This window comes from Coturnix japonica, chromosome 11, assembly GCF_054131305.1.
Source record: "Coturnix japonica strain WE chromosome 11, WE-NBRP24, whole genome shotgun sequence".
Lineage (NCBI taxonomy): Eukaryota > Metazoa > Chordata > Aves > Galliformes > Phasianidae > Coturnix > Coturnix japonica.
The window spans coordinates 26,886,378-26,902,213 of NC_140673.1; the positions used below are offsets into that span (position 1 = coordinate 26,886,378).

Consider the following 15,836-nt stretch of genomic DNA (forward strand, 5'->3'; position numbering starts at 1 on the left):
CAGATCTGCAACCTTCAAGATGGTCTGCTGCAGTAGGAGGACACCTGCAAATTACTGGACTGTACTTCACAAGACAGCACTGCACATTTGGGTGGTGAAAATGCAGTGCTGCTTCCCATTACAAAATTACTGATTGTATTTAAGGGACAATTCCCACGTTTGCCTCCAATCCATTCCTACAAATCCCTCTGAATAAACCCTCATTCTCTCCACTTCAAGATTGCTGTTATTATATGCGTTGTGCAGATGCTCCAGTAAGCCTGATTCAAATCATACTGGTGCAAATGATCCATCAATTAATCAGAGATACTTTCATGTTATTTAATTATGTGGGAGGAAGGAGCAGGTTAACTGCGTGTTATCAGCCCTTCATCACGAAGTCCAAGCCAAGCTGAGCAATGACCTAAAAACCCTTCAAGGGAGGGACTATATTATGCATGGACTGATTTCTTGGATTGCTATTAGAAAGAAAAATACCTTTCATTCATACTGCAATACTCCCTGAAAAACAAACACTTCCATGCAGAGACCCAGTGCAGAGACGGACATTTATTTCCAAGCACCTGCAGACTTGCTTTATTCACTAAGAAACTTAAAAAGTGAGGGGGATTGTAAAGGTGAGAAATGAAAGCAGGACATTATTTATCTCACCTGCCTCTGGAAAGCAGCTCTTAAAAAATAAGCTTTACATGGTGTAAATTACTGCACAAACCTTACGATAGTAGAATCACATCCAGGCAATCTCTGGACCTAATTCCCACTTTCTCACTTAATCTGAACTAGCTGACAAGCAAATCCACCGCAGCACGATGAGTTACATCAGAAAATGGTACAAGATGAGAATCAGATTGTGTGAAATCACTGGAGAGTACTTTGCCCTTCCCCAGCTCATCTTAAAGCTGCATAACCTGAAGTGCAGCGTCCAGTGCTCCTAAGAAGGGTAAAACCCTTCCACATTCCTAAAGGAATAAGAGGAATCATACAACACAAGCAGCAATTTGGGCTCTTCAGTGAGATGATGACTCACAATTAATCTATTAATGAGTATTGTGTCAGAAACACATCCTACATCATCAATAACATTTTAAAACAGAATGCCTGGCAGATGGAAAAGTTCAGAGCCAGTTTTATCAGCAACGTGCCTGACTCTCAGGTTTACCTTCCCAGGCATCAACCTAGATTTGAGTGGGGTTACAATTGTTCAAATTTGTTCAGTTTAATGATCAACTTCTTGGTCTGCCTCTTCTAAAATGAAGGGGAGTATATATAGATTAAATTCTTCAAAGGAGCATTCACACGGCAAAAACTATTCGGAAAAGTCTCTGCTGAACAATCAAAGCATATCAGGAATAGAAAACATGAAAATCATTCTGCTCCTTCTATTCATTGCCCCACTTCCTCTTTCAGTAAGGGCTGAGAAGGACTTCTCTTTCCTTGATTCTGCTTCATCTCCTGAGACAAAATCAAGATTTGCCATGCTAGATGATGTCCGAATCTTAGCCAATGGACTCCTCCAGCTCGGGCACGGCCTTAAAGACTTTGTCCATAAGACAAAGGGGCAGATGAATGATATCTTTCAAAAACTTTACATTTTTGATAGGTCTTTCTATGAGCTCTCACTGCAAACCAGTGAAATCAAAGAAGAAGAAGAACAACTCCGACAAACTACTGCCAGACTGCAAATCAACAATGAAGAGATAAAGAATCTCTCACAGGAGATGAACCTGAAGATTGAAGACCTCATACAAAACAAAATCCAGCTGCAAGAAAAAGTATGGGGACTGGAGGACAAGGTCACTAAGTTGGCCATTATCCAGCCTACAGTGCAGGAGACAAATGAAATTTCTTCGCTTAAAGTAAGTAGATTTGTGAACGTCATTTACATGTAAAGCCAAAGTAAATGGTAACGCTATTATAGGTTGATATACATTAGAAACTGATGCAACTTTCACTGCAGTACTACTGTGTATTGAGATCACCAGAGTAACCTTAAAGAATCAGAAGAAATGGTGAAATGACTGAGCTCTGCATCATTTCAGTACATTTTGCAAATGATTTTTAAGAAACTCTGTAATAACAACGGGGGGATACAACTAATTGAGAAAGTGATTTGCTTGTGAAGTCCAAAGCTTCACATGTCGTTGGCTCATTATGAGTCAATGCACTTGGATCTGTCTGTTCAGCATAAAATCAGGAAGTTTTAACCTTTTGAGAGGGATATTTATAGTTCCTGCACGGCGCCTGGAACAAAGAAATTTGTATGTGCTAATAGTTTTAATGTCAATACATGCAAATATGAGGGTGGGTATAAAATTTCCACTGGAAAAGGAAGTATGAAATGGATTCTGCAAAAGCATAAAATGGTCAAATAACTTGTGTGAGAAAACATTAGATACTCAGATACTCATGTGAGAGCAGAAAGCTGAATCCAGACCTTCCAAATCCCCAGCTCTTACCTTGAACACCTGGCATCATTTCTCTTTATGGTCACTGCCATATATTTAGTTTGAATCAAGGACCAACTTCACAGAATGTAATCATTTTGCATGTGGACATGGAAGGAAAGTAACAGCAACAATAGAATTCTATGAAGCTGCCAGCACTTCCAACATTAAAATAACCTGGGTGCTCATTTCAGTGGCAAAGACATTTGTGCCTTTAGAGCAAAAGCAGACAATCCTATGGAAAATGCAACGTGAAATGCTTTGTGCCTCTCACAACTAACCCCACAGTGTGTTAGGTTGGCACTGCCACTGTGACAGCCTTACACTGCGTCTCTCTAACTGCAGCCTCCCTCCCTTCCTGCCCTCAGGCCTTCGTGGAGCAGCAGGACAACCACATCAAACAACTCCACAAAATCGTGGAGGACCAGCATGTGCAGCTGGACAAACAGCACAACCAAATAATGGAGCTGGAGGACAAGGTACGTGAAACATCACATTTCTCACTTCTGAATTTTACATCTCTTATGACGTTTTGGGAGTGAGGAGGATGCTAGACATGATTCTGATCACAGGTGGGTACCTCTTCAGCTGAGAGTCTGCTGTGCTGCCAGGCTGGGGGCCATGGCCATTGCACACAGCAATGGAGATCACAGCTTCAAACCACTGCCCATCAGTAATAGGTTGCTCTATCTCCTGACTGCCGTTTTTTTCCCCTCTTATTATCTATTCTATTATTGTTCTTCCAAGCATCATCACTCTCCATCTCTTTCTCCTTTTCCAATTGTAACTCCAATAGGGAACCAGTTTCTGCAGCCCCACACGTGTAACCAAAAAGATGGGCATAAATGGCATGCTCATATCTAGTTTATTCCTAAAAGGAGGCTGTAAAAGGGAAATGCCTTTTACAAAATTAACCATGTTCTGTGTTCTTCAGGTGTTGCTGTTATTTGTCTAAGTAATTTAACCTGAGAAAGTGAGCTAATTATGTTTACTCATTAACATGCACCTCATGAGAACTGGTCACGTACTCACCTCATGAATCCAGTGTTGTTTGGGCAGTGAAATAGCTGACACACATAACTGAAATCCACCAGTGTGCTTTTAAGGTTCTTTTTCTGTACTAAGTTGGGTATTTCAAATGGTTATGCTCATATAAAAAACGACTATCTGTACTGTGTTTGATACATGAATCAAATAATTTGAGAGCCTTGGGAAATTAACAGTCTCTAATTACGGATCTTGCCAGCTAAACCACATTGAGCTCCAGGAACTCGCAGAGAACTCCTTCAATGAGGAACAAGCAGAATCAAATGAGAGCAGCCCCTTCCTTTTGCACAACGCCACAGCCATGATGCACAAACTGGAAGGTGAGAGCACATACGTTACATGCGCTACAAAACACATTGCTGGGTTTTAGTAATCAAGGACTTTTGTGTTACATGCAGCACTTAAGCCTCACAAATTTTCCCAAATTATCTAAACTGAAACTGGGCCAAACTTAGAAAACATACATCAGCTGTATTGCCAAAGCAGTTTTGTGACATTTATTGTAATAATGACCGAAAAGACTGTTCGAGTTTCTGTACCAGCCCTACCCTATGAGAAATTCACATTACAAAGCTGAATTAAAACTTACCACATCCAAAACAGGATTTATAATTGCCCAGTGTTTGCTTCCTTAGGTGCCACTCCTGACTGCACTGCTCTCTACAACAGCGGCACACGCTCCAGTGGTATTTACACTATTAAGCCCAACAGCTCAGAAGCTTTTGATGTCTACTGTGAAATGAAATTTGGTAAGACAGCTGTGCTATCAACAGTCTCATTTTCTAATCTCCTTACGAGCCAAATACTGCATATCGCCCCAAAGTACATGAAAACTTACCGTCTTATGCATCCTTTTTTCTTATATGTCATGTGTCTCAAATATACTATTAAAATTCTTAATAGTATCTATGCAGTTAATATGAGCACATTAATATTAAAAAGTCAAGCACTTTTTGTTATAAAGATGAAAATGGCAACTATAAATGCCACTACATTGCAACCATGAATTAAGTTTTCCAAAAGGAAAGCAAAAAGTAAATAAAACTTGGGTTTGATAGCACAGACTGGTGCTTGAGACTCAGCCATACCAAGCTAACCCAATGGGGTGAGCCCAGGAGGCAGGATTCCTGTATCATGTAGGGAGAGACACATTTGTGCCCAGAACTGTGGTTGCACCCACCCAACCCTCTGCCTCTGTAAGAAATTCACTCATCTGCCTGTTCCCTTTGGCACTGCCCAGAGCTTAGAGGTAGCTCTTGCACCCTGCAGTGCCGCCCTGTGCATGTCCTCTCCACCTCCCTGCTCTTGTCAAAGCCAGATGGGGAAGAGGCTGATGCAAACAGCAGGACAACACAATATGTTTGTGTGTGTAAACAGTGACATGCGGTTGCCCTGTGCAAAAAACTGCTTTGCTTACTTTTGCTGAACTGTCTGCAATGAGGTTGTCATGACCTGGGCAGGAGAAAGATCTCAGAGCAGTGCTAGCCAGCAGCAGCCTATGGGCTCCGTTAAACTCCATCTTCTCTCCTGTGCTTTAAGCACTTAAGGCAGGTTTATGATTTATTTCACTCTGCATTCACAGGCACTTCCTGGACAGTAATCCAGAACAGAGTGGATGGATCACTAGATTTCAACCGAACCTGGGATGCCTATACAAATGGTTTTGGTGATCTCAATGGTAAAAAAAACACTCTTCTGCTTCATTTCTTTGTATAAATTGATTTTAGTAGGCAAATCTTCTCAATGAAAGGTGTTCTTACAAATTAAGAATCTACTTTGGTTTAGAAAATATGCTTTATTTTCTAGGCATTGATTAAAACACCATAATTGACACAGTTCCACTTCTTTTACAATAAGGAGCTGCAGTATCTCAACATCATCCCAGGTTGGGATAGCAGCTCACAACTGAGGTAGACTTTGGCCTATGCAGTTTGTCTGATGCTATTGAAAGCTATGGTTGCCTCTTTATTGGTCTCCAATTCTCATATACTAAACCAACAGTAGGAAGAGGTAAACTAAGAATGCAGCAGGAGACCTCTGAAAAGATCAACAGTTCCCAAGGCTCATATTACTGATTTAATTAAGGCAATGAACAGATTCTTTTAAATACTGTATTTTCACATACACCAAATACAGGTTACCTGTAATGTTCAATAGCAGTGAGAGTGCTGTGGGTTTTCAGAGCCCATAACCCTAAAAACTCTTCTCCAGTAACCTCCAATCTCAAATCCTCACCTCTGGCATACCTTGATTCTGACGCTGTGCTGTTTACTCAAACAAATAGTGTCAAATGTATTTTAAAGATGAATGAGTTACCTGAGGTATGGTTTAGATATCTCAAAAACATGGTAGATGCATTCAGGTTTGGCTCCATAATCACAACTGCTATTTACTACGATTTCACAGAGGAATTCTGGCTAGGCCTGAACAAGACCTACTCCATCACTAAACAAGGGGACTACATCTTACGGATTGAGCTGCAGGACTGGAAAGATAACAAACGTTACATCGAATATGCATTCACCCTGGGAGGCCCTGAGACAGACTATGTGCTGCAGCTCTCACGGATCTCCGGGAGCATCCCCAATGCACTGCCAGAGCAGACAGAGCTGCGCTTCTCAACTGCGGACCGTGACATGGCCATAATAAATGACCTCGACTGCCCACAAAACTACCTAGGTATCAGTATGCTGGGTGCACGAATGTGGTTGTTCCCTTGCTAAATGAAAGATGGCAGTATGCTTTAGTGAGTACTTACTGATATTTGTCTGGCTTTAGAAGCAGAAAAGAGAGAGTAGCTGCAGGAAAGAGTGGGAGATGTTTTTTGTTGGGCTCTGCAACAACGAGGTACCACTTTTCTGTTTTATGGAAAGGGAATGTAAAGCAGAGTGAGGCCGAGTAAATAGCTAGAGTTAGAAGCAGCAGAACTGGCTGAAATAAAACCTAAGGCTGAGACTGTGAGCTATGGAGTACAGCTCCTCCTCTGAAGCCTGCTCTGCTGTGGCAGATTGTTTCTTCACTCCTTGCAAAAGAAAAGAGGTCAGATTGACCCTTGGCTTCATTTTGACTACCAGCCAATAGTTAAGAATAGAAGCAAGCTTCCACTGAAAGGAAGACTTAAGCTGTTTGTCAAAAGCGTATGCTAAAATCGCTCTCAAAAGATGAAGAGAGGTGTGAGGCTCAAGATATACCTCTCTTCAAGCTGGATTTCCAGATTAAGATGGTGGTTGAAGAACTTGGCCAATATTTGTTGACTCTTGTAGATGCAGAGATTTACCACTTTGTACTTAAGAAAAATACCAGTATATCACTAAGTCTGTTAAGATTGATGTTTCTATTGGGAACTGCGTACTCAAGCTGAGCACGATAGGTTAAGGAACAACTGACAGTAAGTGATATTACAATATTTTTTCCTTAGGAGGCTGGTGGCACAGTGAATGCGAGGAAACCAATCTTAATGGGAAGTATGTCGAACCAAGGTCAAAAGGAAGACTAGACAGAAGAAAAGGCCTATACTGGAAACCTAGGAATGGAAGATACTACCTGCTCAAGTCAACCAAAATAATGATACACCCAACAGACTTGAAAATTTTTGACTGAATGCTCAACCAGATGTATTTCAGAACTAATACACTGAACATCAAAGAAATTCCTATCATGTTTAATATCAGATGTGCGTCCAAATCCATACATTGTATGGTGCATAAACCCTGAGGCACATACGATGGTCTTACTGTTTGGTGAGTATTCTCATTCATCCTAGCCCAAATGTCAGTGCGCTAAAAGTTCAGAAGGGCTTTCATCTCCCTAGGATCAAACCCCACTGCCTAGGAAGCAGATGCCTATTTATTTATTAGATAACATTGCTTGAGGGAAAGGGTTTTAAGGCTGCTGCATTAATTTCTGGGTAGTGCAGGAGGGTACAGGAAGTGTTCAAGCAAACATAAAGCGCTGGCAAAGTACCACAGAAGACCTGTAGGTATTAACACCGTGGGAAAAGAAAGAAATTTTGTTTCATGCCGCAACTAATTGGATACTTGGCTCAATTCACTGCTGTTGAAGGCTCCTATGAGGAATTGAAAGATGAGCAACTCCCTCTTTTAGGGTTCTGTGTATTTCCAGACCAACTTCTGGCAGTGTATGTCAGGCCAGTTTTTGCTGAAGTACTGTACTCATGCAGCTGCAGAGATGTACACACACATCAAGTAAGCTACAGTGCAGACCTAATGTCTTAGATATCACACTTCAAAAAATAACTGAACCATCCCTTCAAACTGAAACTGAAGGGCTAAGCTTCAAAGCTTACTGGAAGGAGTGAGGGATTTTCTCATTCAAAACAGCTTCAGACCCATCCCTTTGTGACCTTTCAATACACCTCACTGAGAACTTAACAAGACCAAGAGAGCACAGGACAAAACAACTTTCAGAGAACAGCTGAGAAACCTGTGCCTGTGGAGTCAATGGTACCATCAAACATGCAGTCAGTGGTGCTATCCAACAAACCCTATAGGCCAACCTGTGTGCTGCTGCTCCTGAGAACACATTCATATTTGTTTAACTTCAGCTGCAGAATCCTCCAATGCAGTAGGACTGTCAACATGCTTACGGATGGCTCGATGTGGAACTGTTTATTGACAAAAGACCTCAATTCTGCACTTACACTGAGTCATATTGACTTGTCTATTTTATCTTGTACAGTATGGATTTTCTATTTCAACATTTGCAACCATACAAAAAATGGTCTTAACACGTGATTTGTCAGAGTAAAGAAACTGTGAACAGAACGTGCTAATCGCACAGAAACAGCAAGGATGCTACAACTTCCTATGGATTTATTGCAGAGCAGAAAACACACAGTGCTGTGTATTTGTACTGGAGTATTATAGTGAATAATTATCTAACTTCCACCAAAAGAAATCCAACAAGAACCACAATAAATTAAATTTCTGAAAGGACACGAGTTGTGGAACTTAAATTCTTTCTCGTAAGCTTTGTTTTCTAAAAGCCTTGCCTGTATTTATCCCATTTCAACAAGAACTGATTCTGCAAGTCAAGCTGGTGGAATTACTCAACCGCAGAAGGCAGCGCCCCTCAAAATTGTATCATCTTCAGTAAAACCGTGTAAAAGCTTTAAATAAATAGAGGAAAATAATGAAATCTGCTCATGGCTCTAGGAAGGTTATTGTTTTCTGAAAATGCTCAAAAATATTCTCACAGATCTTTATTCCTTTAAAGCATTGTAAACAAAGAAACTGCTTTTAAATCAAAATGGAGATATGAATGGATTATGCATTTTCCTCATTTTTAACCTCCACTGTAAATAAAAAAAACCAAGCCCCTGAAAACAAAATAAAGCAGTAAAACCAATTAGAGAACGTTGCCTTTAGCACACAGACAAAATGAAAAATAAACCTGCACAGATGTGAAAACTCCACCAAGTTTTACTTTGTATTATGAGAAACTAAGAAAGCTGTGCCACCCTCCTGCCCACGGCCAAGCTTTACGCAACCACGTTAATCCTTGCACATCTGTGTATTTTCTGCTGCGTCAGTCTGGACCCTTTCTGTGTCTCTGGCACCGCACTCCAACTGATGCAGCAAGTTCTGCAACAAACCGGCTGATAAAGCAAGAATCTCTGAACCTGCCAATCTCAGGCCTTGAAATGTGAGACGTATTTCAAAACTAACCTGTATGTGGTATTCGGAACGTAGACATCCCTGGCAGGAAACTCCAGGATTTCTCTTGTAGGTCGAACTCTGCTGTCTGGGTAAAGTTTGACTTGCAGCAGCTCTGGAGTTAGACAGTAATGGGGATTCTCTGGAGCTGGAGATATGTCTATCTTTAATTGAGCTGTAAGAAGAAAATGATTATAATAAATAGAAGTTAAATATATATCAAAAAGCATATTCACGATTTCCTTCTCTAGGTCAATACCCAGATAACACACATAAACAAATTACAGCTTACGTGGATTTAAAAAAAAAAACCCAACACGTAATAGTGAATCTAACTGATATCTAAGACAATCAAAGTACTGCCTGGTAAGAACCAACAGAAAAGAGATATCTTAGCAAATCCCAGATGTTCTCATACCTAATTTGAGGAAAGACTAAATAATTCTACTAGGAAGCCCAACTAGCACTAAATCTTGAGAATCCTGCCTGCCTATCAAACAGGATGGATGTACCAGGAGTTGCTGAAAGCTAATCTGCAACAAGATTATTGAATATTCTCTTACTAAGTCAGCAGGCAGTACTGACAATACACATTATGTGCAGATGTCACTGAGGTCAGAATGATTTTGAACATTTGGAAGATAGAAGAAAACAATGGATAGAATCAAGGAAGTCCAGTAGGGACCAAGAAAACAACAAGCGCTTTTAAAAACACAGTCCTTGAGAAAAGGCTGAAAAAAGCCCCAGTGGCTGTAAAATTGAGGTAAGAGTGAACTAATAACTGCATTCAAAAGTATATGAAAGGTTGTGATAACTGCCCTGAGGACATGACATACCACAGTCAGACTACATTTCAGAAGGATAATTCTGGAAAGTTTTCTTAATACCCAACCTCACCACAGGGACCGGTGAGTGCTGGGAGATAAGACCTAAGGAAGCAGCAGAATTGCTGTCACAGGAGATTTTTAAGAACAGGTTAAGTAAATATTGTCAGGAATAGCACAGGTCAAGGACTGGTGATGTTTCAATGCTGGTGTGCTAGCATTTCTATTTTCCTTTCTCAAACAGAGGTGGAGCCTGTCCCTACTGACCAGCTGGAAGCCAGCACACACCTCTCAGTTATACAGTGGCATTTTACTCAGAAAAAGCAGCTCTTCAGCCCTTACAGGACTTAGGCTCACAGATGCTAGTCTCAGTGTGGTAAACGCTGCACATGCTCATACATCAGTGAAAACTGTCAGATAAAAATTGCTGACATTTTCCTATTGTTTCTCTCACATGCTTGCTTTTAAGAACTGGGTAGGAATTGGGAAGGACTAACCAACATGCTTCCTGTGCACAAGCAAGAAAGGTCTCATTCAATACCTGTGATAGGTCTCAATCTCCGTAACACTGATGACGGCCGTCTCATATCAGCCAGGAACTTGTACAAATCTTCATCACTCAGGCGATCACCCTCCTGCCAAAGAGATTATGTACACAACTCTTAAGGACTATGGAAGTATGAATAAACCATCAAATGCACGCCAGCCTCTTACATCTGGCATCAAAGTGTGCTTTCCCAGAACCAGGTGTTAACATTAACATGCTGAATTACTGCTAATTTCTCCGTCCCTTTTCCTTTCTTTTCATCCTATTAATCATCAGGACAGCTGCAGGAACTTTTCATTGAAAACCTTTTGTCTCCTCATCAATATTATCTTTTTTAAAACTGAGAATGGTTGTTAGATTTCCCCAAAATATCCATTTTTAGCAAGTATAATAGCTTGAAAAAATATCCATCATTCAGATAGTGATCCTCCTTCCCTTTCCTCTGCCCTTCCTTCAGTATGAATCCAAGAGTCATACTTGACAAAAGCACTGTTAAGAAAGGATGGAAAGTGAAAGGACTTTGTTGTCAGTCTTCCCTGCATCACATTCTAGCAGTTCAACATTTTGCTATAACATTACAGAAGATGCCACTTTACTACCTTCCAACTCTCCAAAAGTAGAAGATACCTGATAATAAAGGTAATAAAACACATTAAGAAGAGAAAAACAAATGGAAAGAGAAAATGCTCAGTGGTATTTGGTTAATTGTACTTGAAGGGATTAACGGATACAAGACAGAACTAGACCTTGGTATCCTTCTAAAAGGTATTTCCTGTGCTGTTCTGTGTCACTGAGGCTCCAAAGATGACGTTTGCAGAGCCCAGTTTCATGAAAGCACTGAGCAATGAGGCCGTTCATTTACATGCTTTCTGCCTGTATAACACCATGCCCTGGATGACATTTATCCTCCTTTACATTACTGAATTTAAGAGCAGAATGTGACTGGCTACCCACAGTGAAACTGGCATACAACCAAAACAGTCAGAAAAAAAAAGAGCTTAATCAGCTTTCAATATATAGAACCCACATCTTTGTAATCCCAACGATTGAGGAATCAGTCCAAAAAATATCTGGTTGTACACTATTAAATCCATTTTATACACGAAGGTGACATTCAAATAATAATTTTCCTTAACCAGATGTGGCATTAAGCAAACCTTAGAGAAAATTAATGAACTGAAACCATTTTCTAAGCTTCACTACAGATTTTATTCTGTTTAATCATATTTTCTACTGCTTTTCAGGAAAATCCCAAGCTCTGGTTAAGAAGAACTGCCAATGAGCAAAGAAGCACGAGAAATGTTCCAGTGTTTTGGGCATCACTGGGTGTGCCAGCAGCAAATTACACTCATGAACCTGTTTCTGAGCCCTCTGCTGTTCCAACAGGATTCTTTGTCATCTAATGAAACCAACAGTGTCCAGCAAGCATCAGGACAGAGGCTGTGCAACCCTTGGACTAAGACAACCTGGAATAATTTTTGTGACATACTGAAAAGTCATCCTCATCTTTTGTACACTTGTTTCTGAGAACATTTTGCTAAATATGTTTACCAAAAGGCCAAACCAGTGATTTTTGCAGCACAGAGTAGAACAACCTGGAACAAAACAAACTGACATTCTTCTGGTCATTCTTCTGGACCATTTCTATTAGAGTGGTTAAGTCACTGTGCCATCCATAATGATGGTTCATCCTTCATGCAAAAAGAGCAAATAGTTTCAAGTTCTGCAATGTAATTACTCACAGTACACGTCCTGAAAGAATCCACCTTTCAGTTGCAGACCTGCTGGTGGCAGGACAAGCACACAATCTAATAAACTCACAGTATATCAAAGATACCCCATGAACAGACATTACAAACTGAAAGTATCACAAAGAATTTATTCAGATCTAAACTGATTTCTCATCATTCGATCACTCTGTCCATGAAGCAGCTTCTCACTTAGATAATTTCACACAATACCTGCTTAAAGAAGTTTGTCACTGTCAGAGTAGCTGGTCTGAAACTGGTCAAATTGCAGGCCTCATCGCCGCTTGTGGTTCTCTCCAAGGAACGCCTCCCGACAATACTGGAATTCCTTCTCTCTGACCATGATCCTTTGCGTTCTTCAAAAATTAAAACAGAAAGGGAGAGTAATTTAAAAAAGAAAAACAACTGTCCAAGAGCCTACTTTTGTTCCAAGCAGGATTTTCTACACGAGAAGATAGCTGCTGCCTATGGAAATTATGCAATGAGCGTGATAGAAGAGGTGGTTATGCTAAGACAATCACACTCCAGAGGCATCGGGAGGCTATGAAGCACAGCCGACTACTTCTGCTCCTCTCACAGCAACCTCACCCCAGTGCCTTACTGCTATTATAAAAGTCTTTATCGTGTGGAGATTTATGTGTTTCCCTTGCTCTGAAAGATGATGAAGTTGGCAGTTTTGGGGATGCTGAAGAGCAGTTTCAGATGAGCTGTGTGGTTCGCAAAGATTAATCCACTCCTTTGGAAAATGTTCATCAGCCTGTAACACTCTCTCACTTAGAAGTCTGGTTTTAAATAATATAACAGATGGTTTGCTTGTAAAATCCTTGAAAGATAAACCCATTTGTTATCATGGACTTTTCTGTTTCAGTTCAACCATGACCTGAGACTATCAGAAGACTTAGGGTAGGGGGAGGAATGGGATTAAAGGAGCAATGGCAGAAAGAGGGTGCCCAATCAAGACTTCCTGACACCCTGGATTTGCACACTCTCACTTATACAGATTCCATACACTTTACCTCCTGTGCCAACTTCTACTTCTGTGGAATCTCTTTCCAAACTTCCAGCGCTGCTCACAATGTTCATTAAATGAATGGCTGTCCATGCAAAAGGCATTCGGTATTTGCCTAGTCTTTGGCAAAACTGTTCTGCCTGGCATTTCAGTTTTTCCAACTTTTCCTTATTCTGCGAATAAAAGATTAAACCCAATCAGATTACAAAGAGAGGTGCAGAAACAGAGGTTCATTTCACAAAATCACTATGTAACAATGGCATCACTATGCATTATGCAGATTTCTGCTTCACAGAACTGCAACCCAACCAACAGCACCAGGTACAGGACAACCTGACAGCCAGAGCAGCTGGCTGTGTGCTCTTCAGCTTCCTCCTTGCAACATCACCTTATCACCTACATTCCCTGCAAATCCAAAGCCTAAATTTCACGTAGGCGCATTCCAACTTGTCAAACACAGGAAACTGAGAGGTTTTTACTTCTGTTTGCTGAATACCTCAGGTGAAAGATAGTTGTTTTCCACAATGTGGTACAGTGACATATAGGAATCAGCAAAAAATGTGTCTTCAGCTTCTTCAGCTAAAGACACATCAGAAATCTTATAAGGCACAGCTTTCTTAGTGTTTCAGGACTAGTCCAGGCTATCCAGGGCACTTTAGAAGACAATGCCCAAACTGCTGAAGACAAGAATTAAAGGAATCAGCTTATAACCCTTCTAGAGCAAGGGAGAGGTACTATGATGGATATCAGCAGCAGACAAATTGACATCTTACTTTGCATTCACATCCAAACTTGTCTCCACTTCACCAAGCTAAAAGCACAGAGCTGATCCTTTGGGACACAGAATTACAGGAGACTGAGCTTGATGGTAACCACATATCGCCTCTGTTACCTACAAAAACTGATGACCTTTAACTACTCTTTTAACTACCCTGTGTGGAATCGAGATTCAAGGGTCCTAAACCCTTACCTGCCTTTCAGAATTTGACAAGATTAATTAAAAATGGGTCTTTTTAATAATCGGAGCAATATCAATGACCGCTGAAATTAAGGTGAAAGAAGAAAACAATGTGACAGTGTGCAGTGTGTTAATAACAAAACACCTTCAAATGCTTATAGCCAAATTTAATCAAAACATGTAAGAAAATCTTACCTTTGCTGCATCAGATTCTTTAAAAATCATGTAAGGCTCAGCACATTCCCCAATATCTCCCTGCTGTAATACTTTTTCAAGCTGAGAAGGGAAAATGAACCATTATAAGGACACGTATCCAGCAAGGACTGTTAAATTAAACAAACACGAGGAAACACAAACATTCTTTCAGAAGAGTTGAAGCTTGATCTCCCTTTGTGTGTCAGGAACAACCACTGCACTCAATCTGTTAGAGCCATTAAGTTCCCAGATTTCCAGCTATAATTAAATCAGTAGAGTAAAATACAGGTTCAGAGGGAACATATACCAATTCACTTCGGTTTACTATGTTCTATGGAACCACTTTCAGCTCATTTTTAAGGTCTTACCGACAGCCTGCATTGTCATCACCATTTTCAGAAGACTGTTCTTATTTCAGGTTTCCTTATTAAGGAACTACTGCAGCATCACAAAAAGGTGACTTCCATTGTGTTAAGACACACTTCTAAATCAACGTGTATTCAAATCAAATAATGAATTATACTAGCCAAAGAGTACACATTTTCTTCTGAAGCCTCTGAATAAGTCAATGCCCACTTAGCAAGAAACCCTGCTTTTGATAGAAATACCTTCCCCAGTACAAGCATGCAGACCGTTCCTTTTCAGAAGCATCCTGACCCTGCATTCCATGCTTGCTACTGTGCATGTGTGATGACTACAGCATCCTTAATCTTCTCCCACACTTAAGAAGTGTCATTTGCACTCATCAATCAGTACAAGTACAAGAGGCCACACAATATAAAGAACAAGACTACTTCCCATCGCATCTTCACTCCCTAATGAGTTTATGCCAGCAACAGAAGCTGTATAAAAAGAGGATTCACAGTGAATAACAAGAAGTCCCATGCAAAAATTCACCTGGTAAAGCACACCACGCATCTGTCTTCTTTATCCTTGACTTTATCCTTTTCATCATCAAATCAAAAAATCACTTAGGTAAATCACCACCAGCTCCTCCTGGATCACTGGTTTTACAAGCACTAACGTGCAGTCAAAAGCTATTTTGAATAGATCTCCATTTCAGAAACACAGGGTTATCTCATCCTCCTATCTTGTGAAAATCAGAAGACTGAATGTGTGTAAGACATGATTTTCAGAAGAAATTTTGAGACCAAAAAAAATGGAAATACATTATTCCCTGAAAAACTGAAAGCTTCTTTCCTCATATGGGAATTTTCTGCCACACTACAAAGCCTTAATTCATTTTCAAAAGCTTACACTTCATGTAAGATGCACTTCAAGAAGAACTTGTACAAACTACAGTCAACAGCATCACCAAAAAACGCTGCTAGAAAGCAAAGTTCAGTTCACTGTCTGTGAACTGAAAGTATGCAACAAAATCCTCCTTAG

At 40.4% G+C, this 15,836-nt stretch overlaps 2 protein-coding genes across 19 annotated transcripts in view; one reads left to right on the forward strand and one right to left on the reverse strand.

Moving 5' to 3' along the window:
* DOCK7 (dedicator of cytokinesis 7) overlaps positions 1-15,836 on the reverse strand; it is an 81,742-nt gene that overhangs the window by 41,873 nt on the left and 24,033 nt on the right. For all 18 annotated transcript variants that reach the window (XR_014933055.1, XR_014933056.1, XM_015870682.3 and 15 more), the window contains exons 10-14: positions 14,448-14,528; positions 13,302-13,467; positions 12,499-12,641; positions 10,532-10,625; positions 9,179-9,341 (exon numbers count right to left, since the gene is read on the reverse strand). Coding sequence is in view for 16 of the 18 variants with exons in the window: in XM_015870682.3 (XP_015726168.1) it covers positions 9,179-9,341; positions 10,532-10,625; positions 12,499-12,641; positions 13,302-13,467; positions 14,448-14,528 (647 nt within the window). In the remaining 2 variants the exon portion in view is untranslated. The remainder of the gene's footprint in view (positions 1-9,178; positions 9,342-10,531; positions 10,626-12,498; positions 12,642-13,301; positions 13,468-14,447; positions 14,529-15,836) is intronic.
* Positions 1,291-8,652, forward strand: ANGPTL3 (angiopoietin like 3). The gene is made up of 7 exons (XM_015870698.3): positions 1,291-1,856; positions 2,813-2,923; positions 3,691-3,811; positions 4,127-4,240; positions 5,074-5,169; positions 5,898-6,170; positions 6,910-8,652. The coding sequence occupies exons 1-7, from the start codon at positions 1,359-1,361 to the stop codon at positions 7,089-7,091; spliced, it is 1,395 nt and encodes a 464-aa protein (XP_015726184.1). The 5' UTR covers positions 1,291-1,358; the 3' UTR covers positions 7,092-8,652.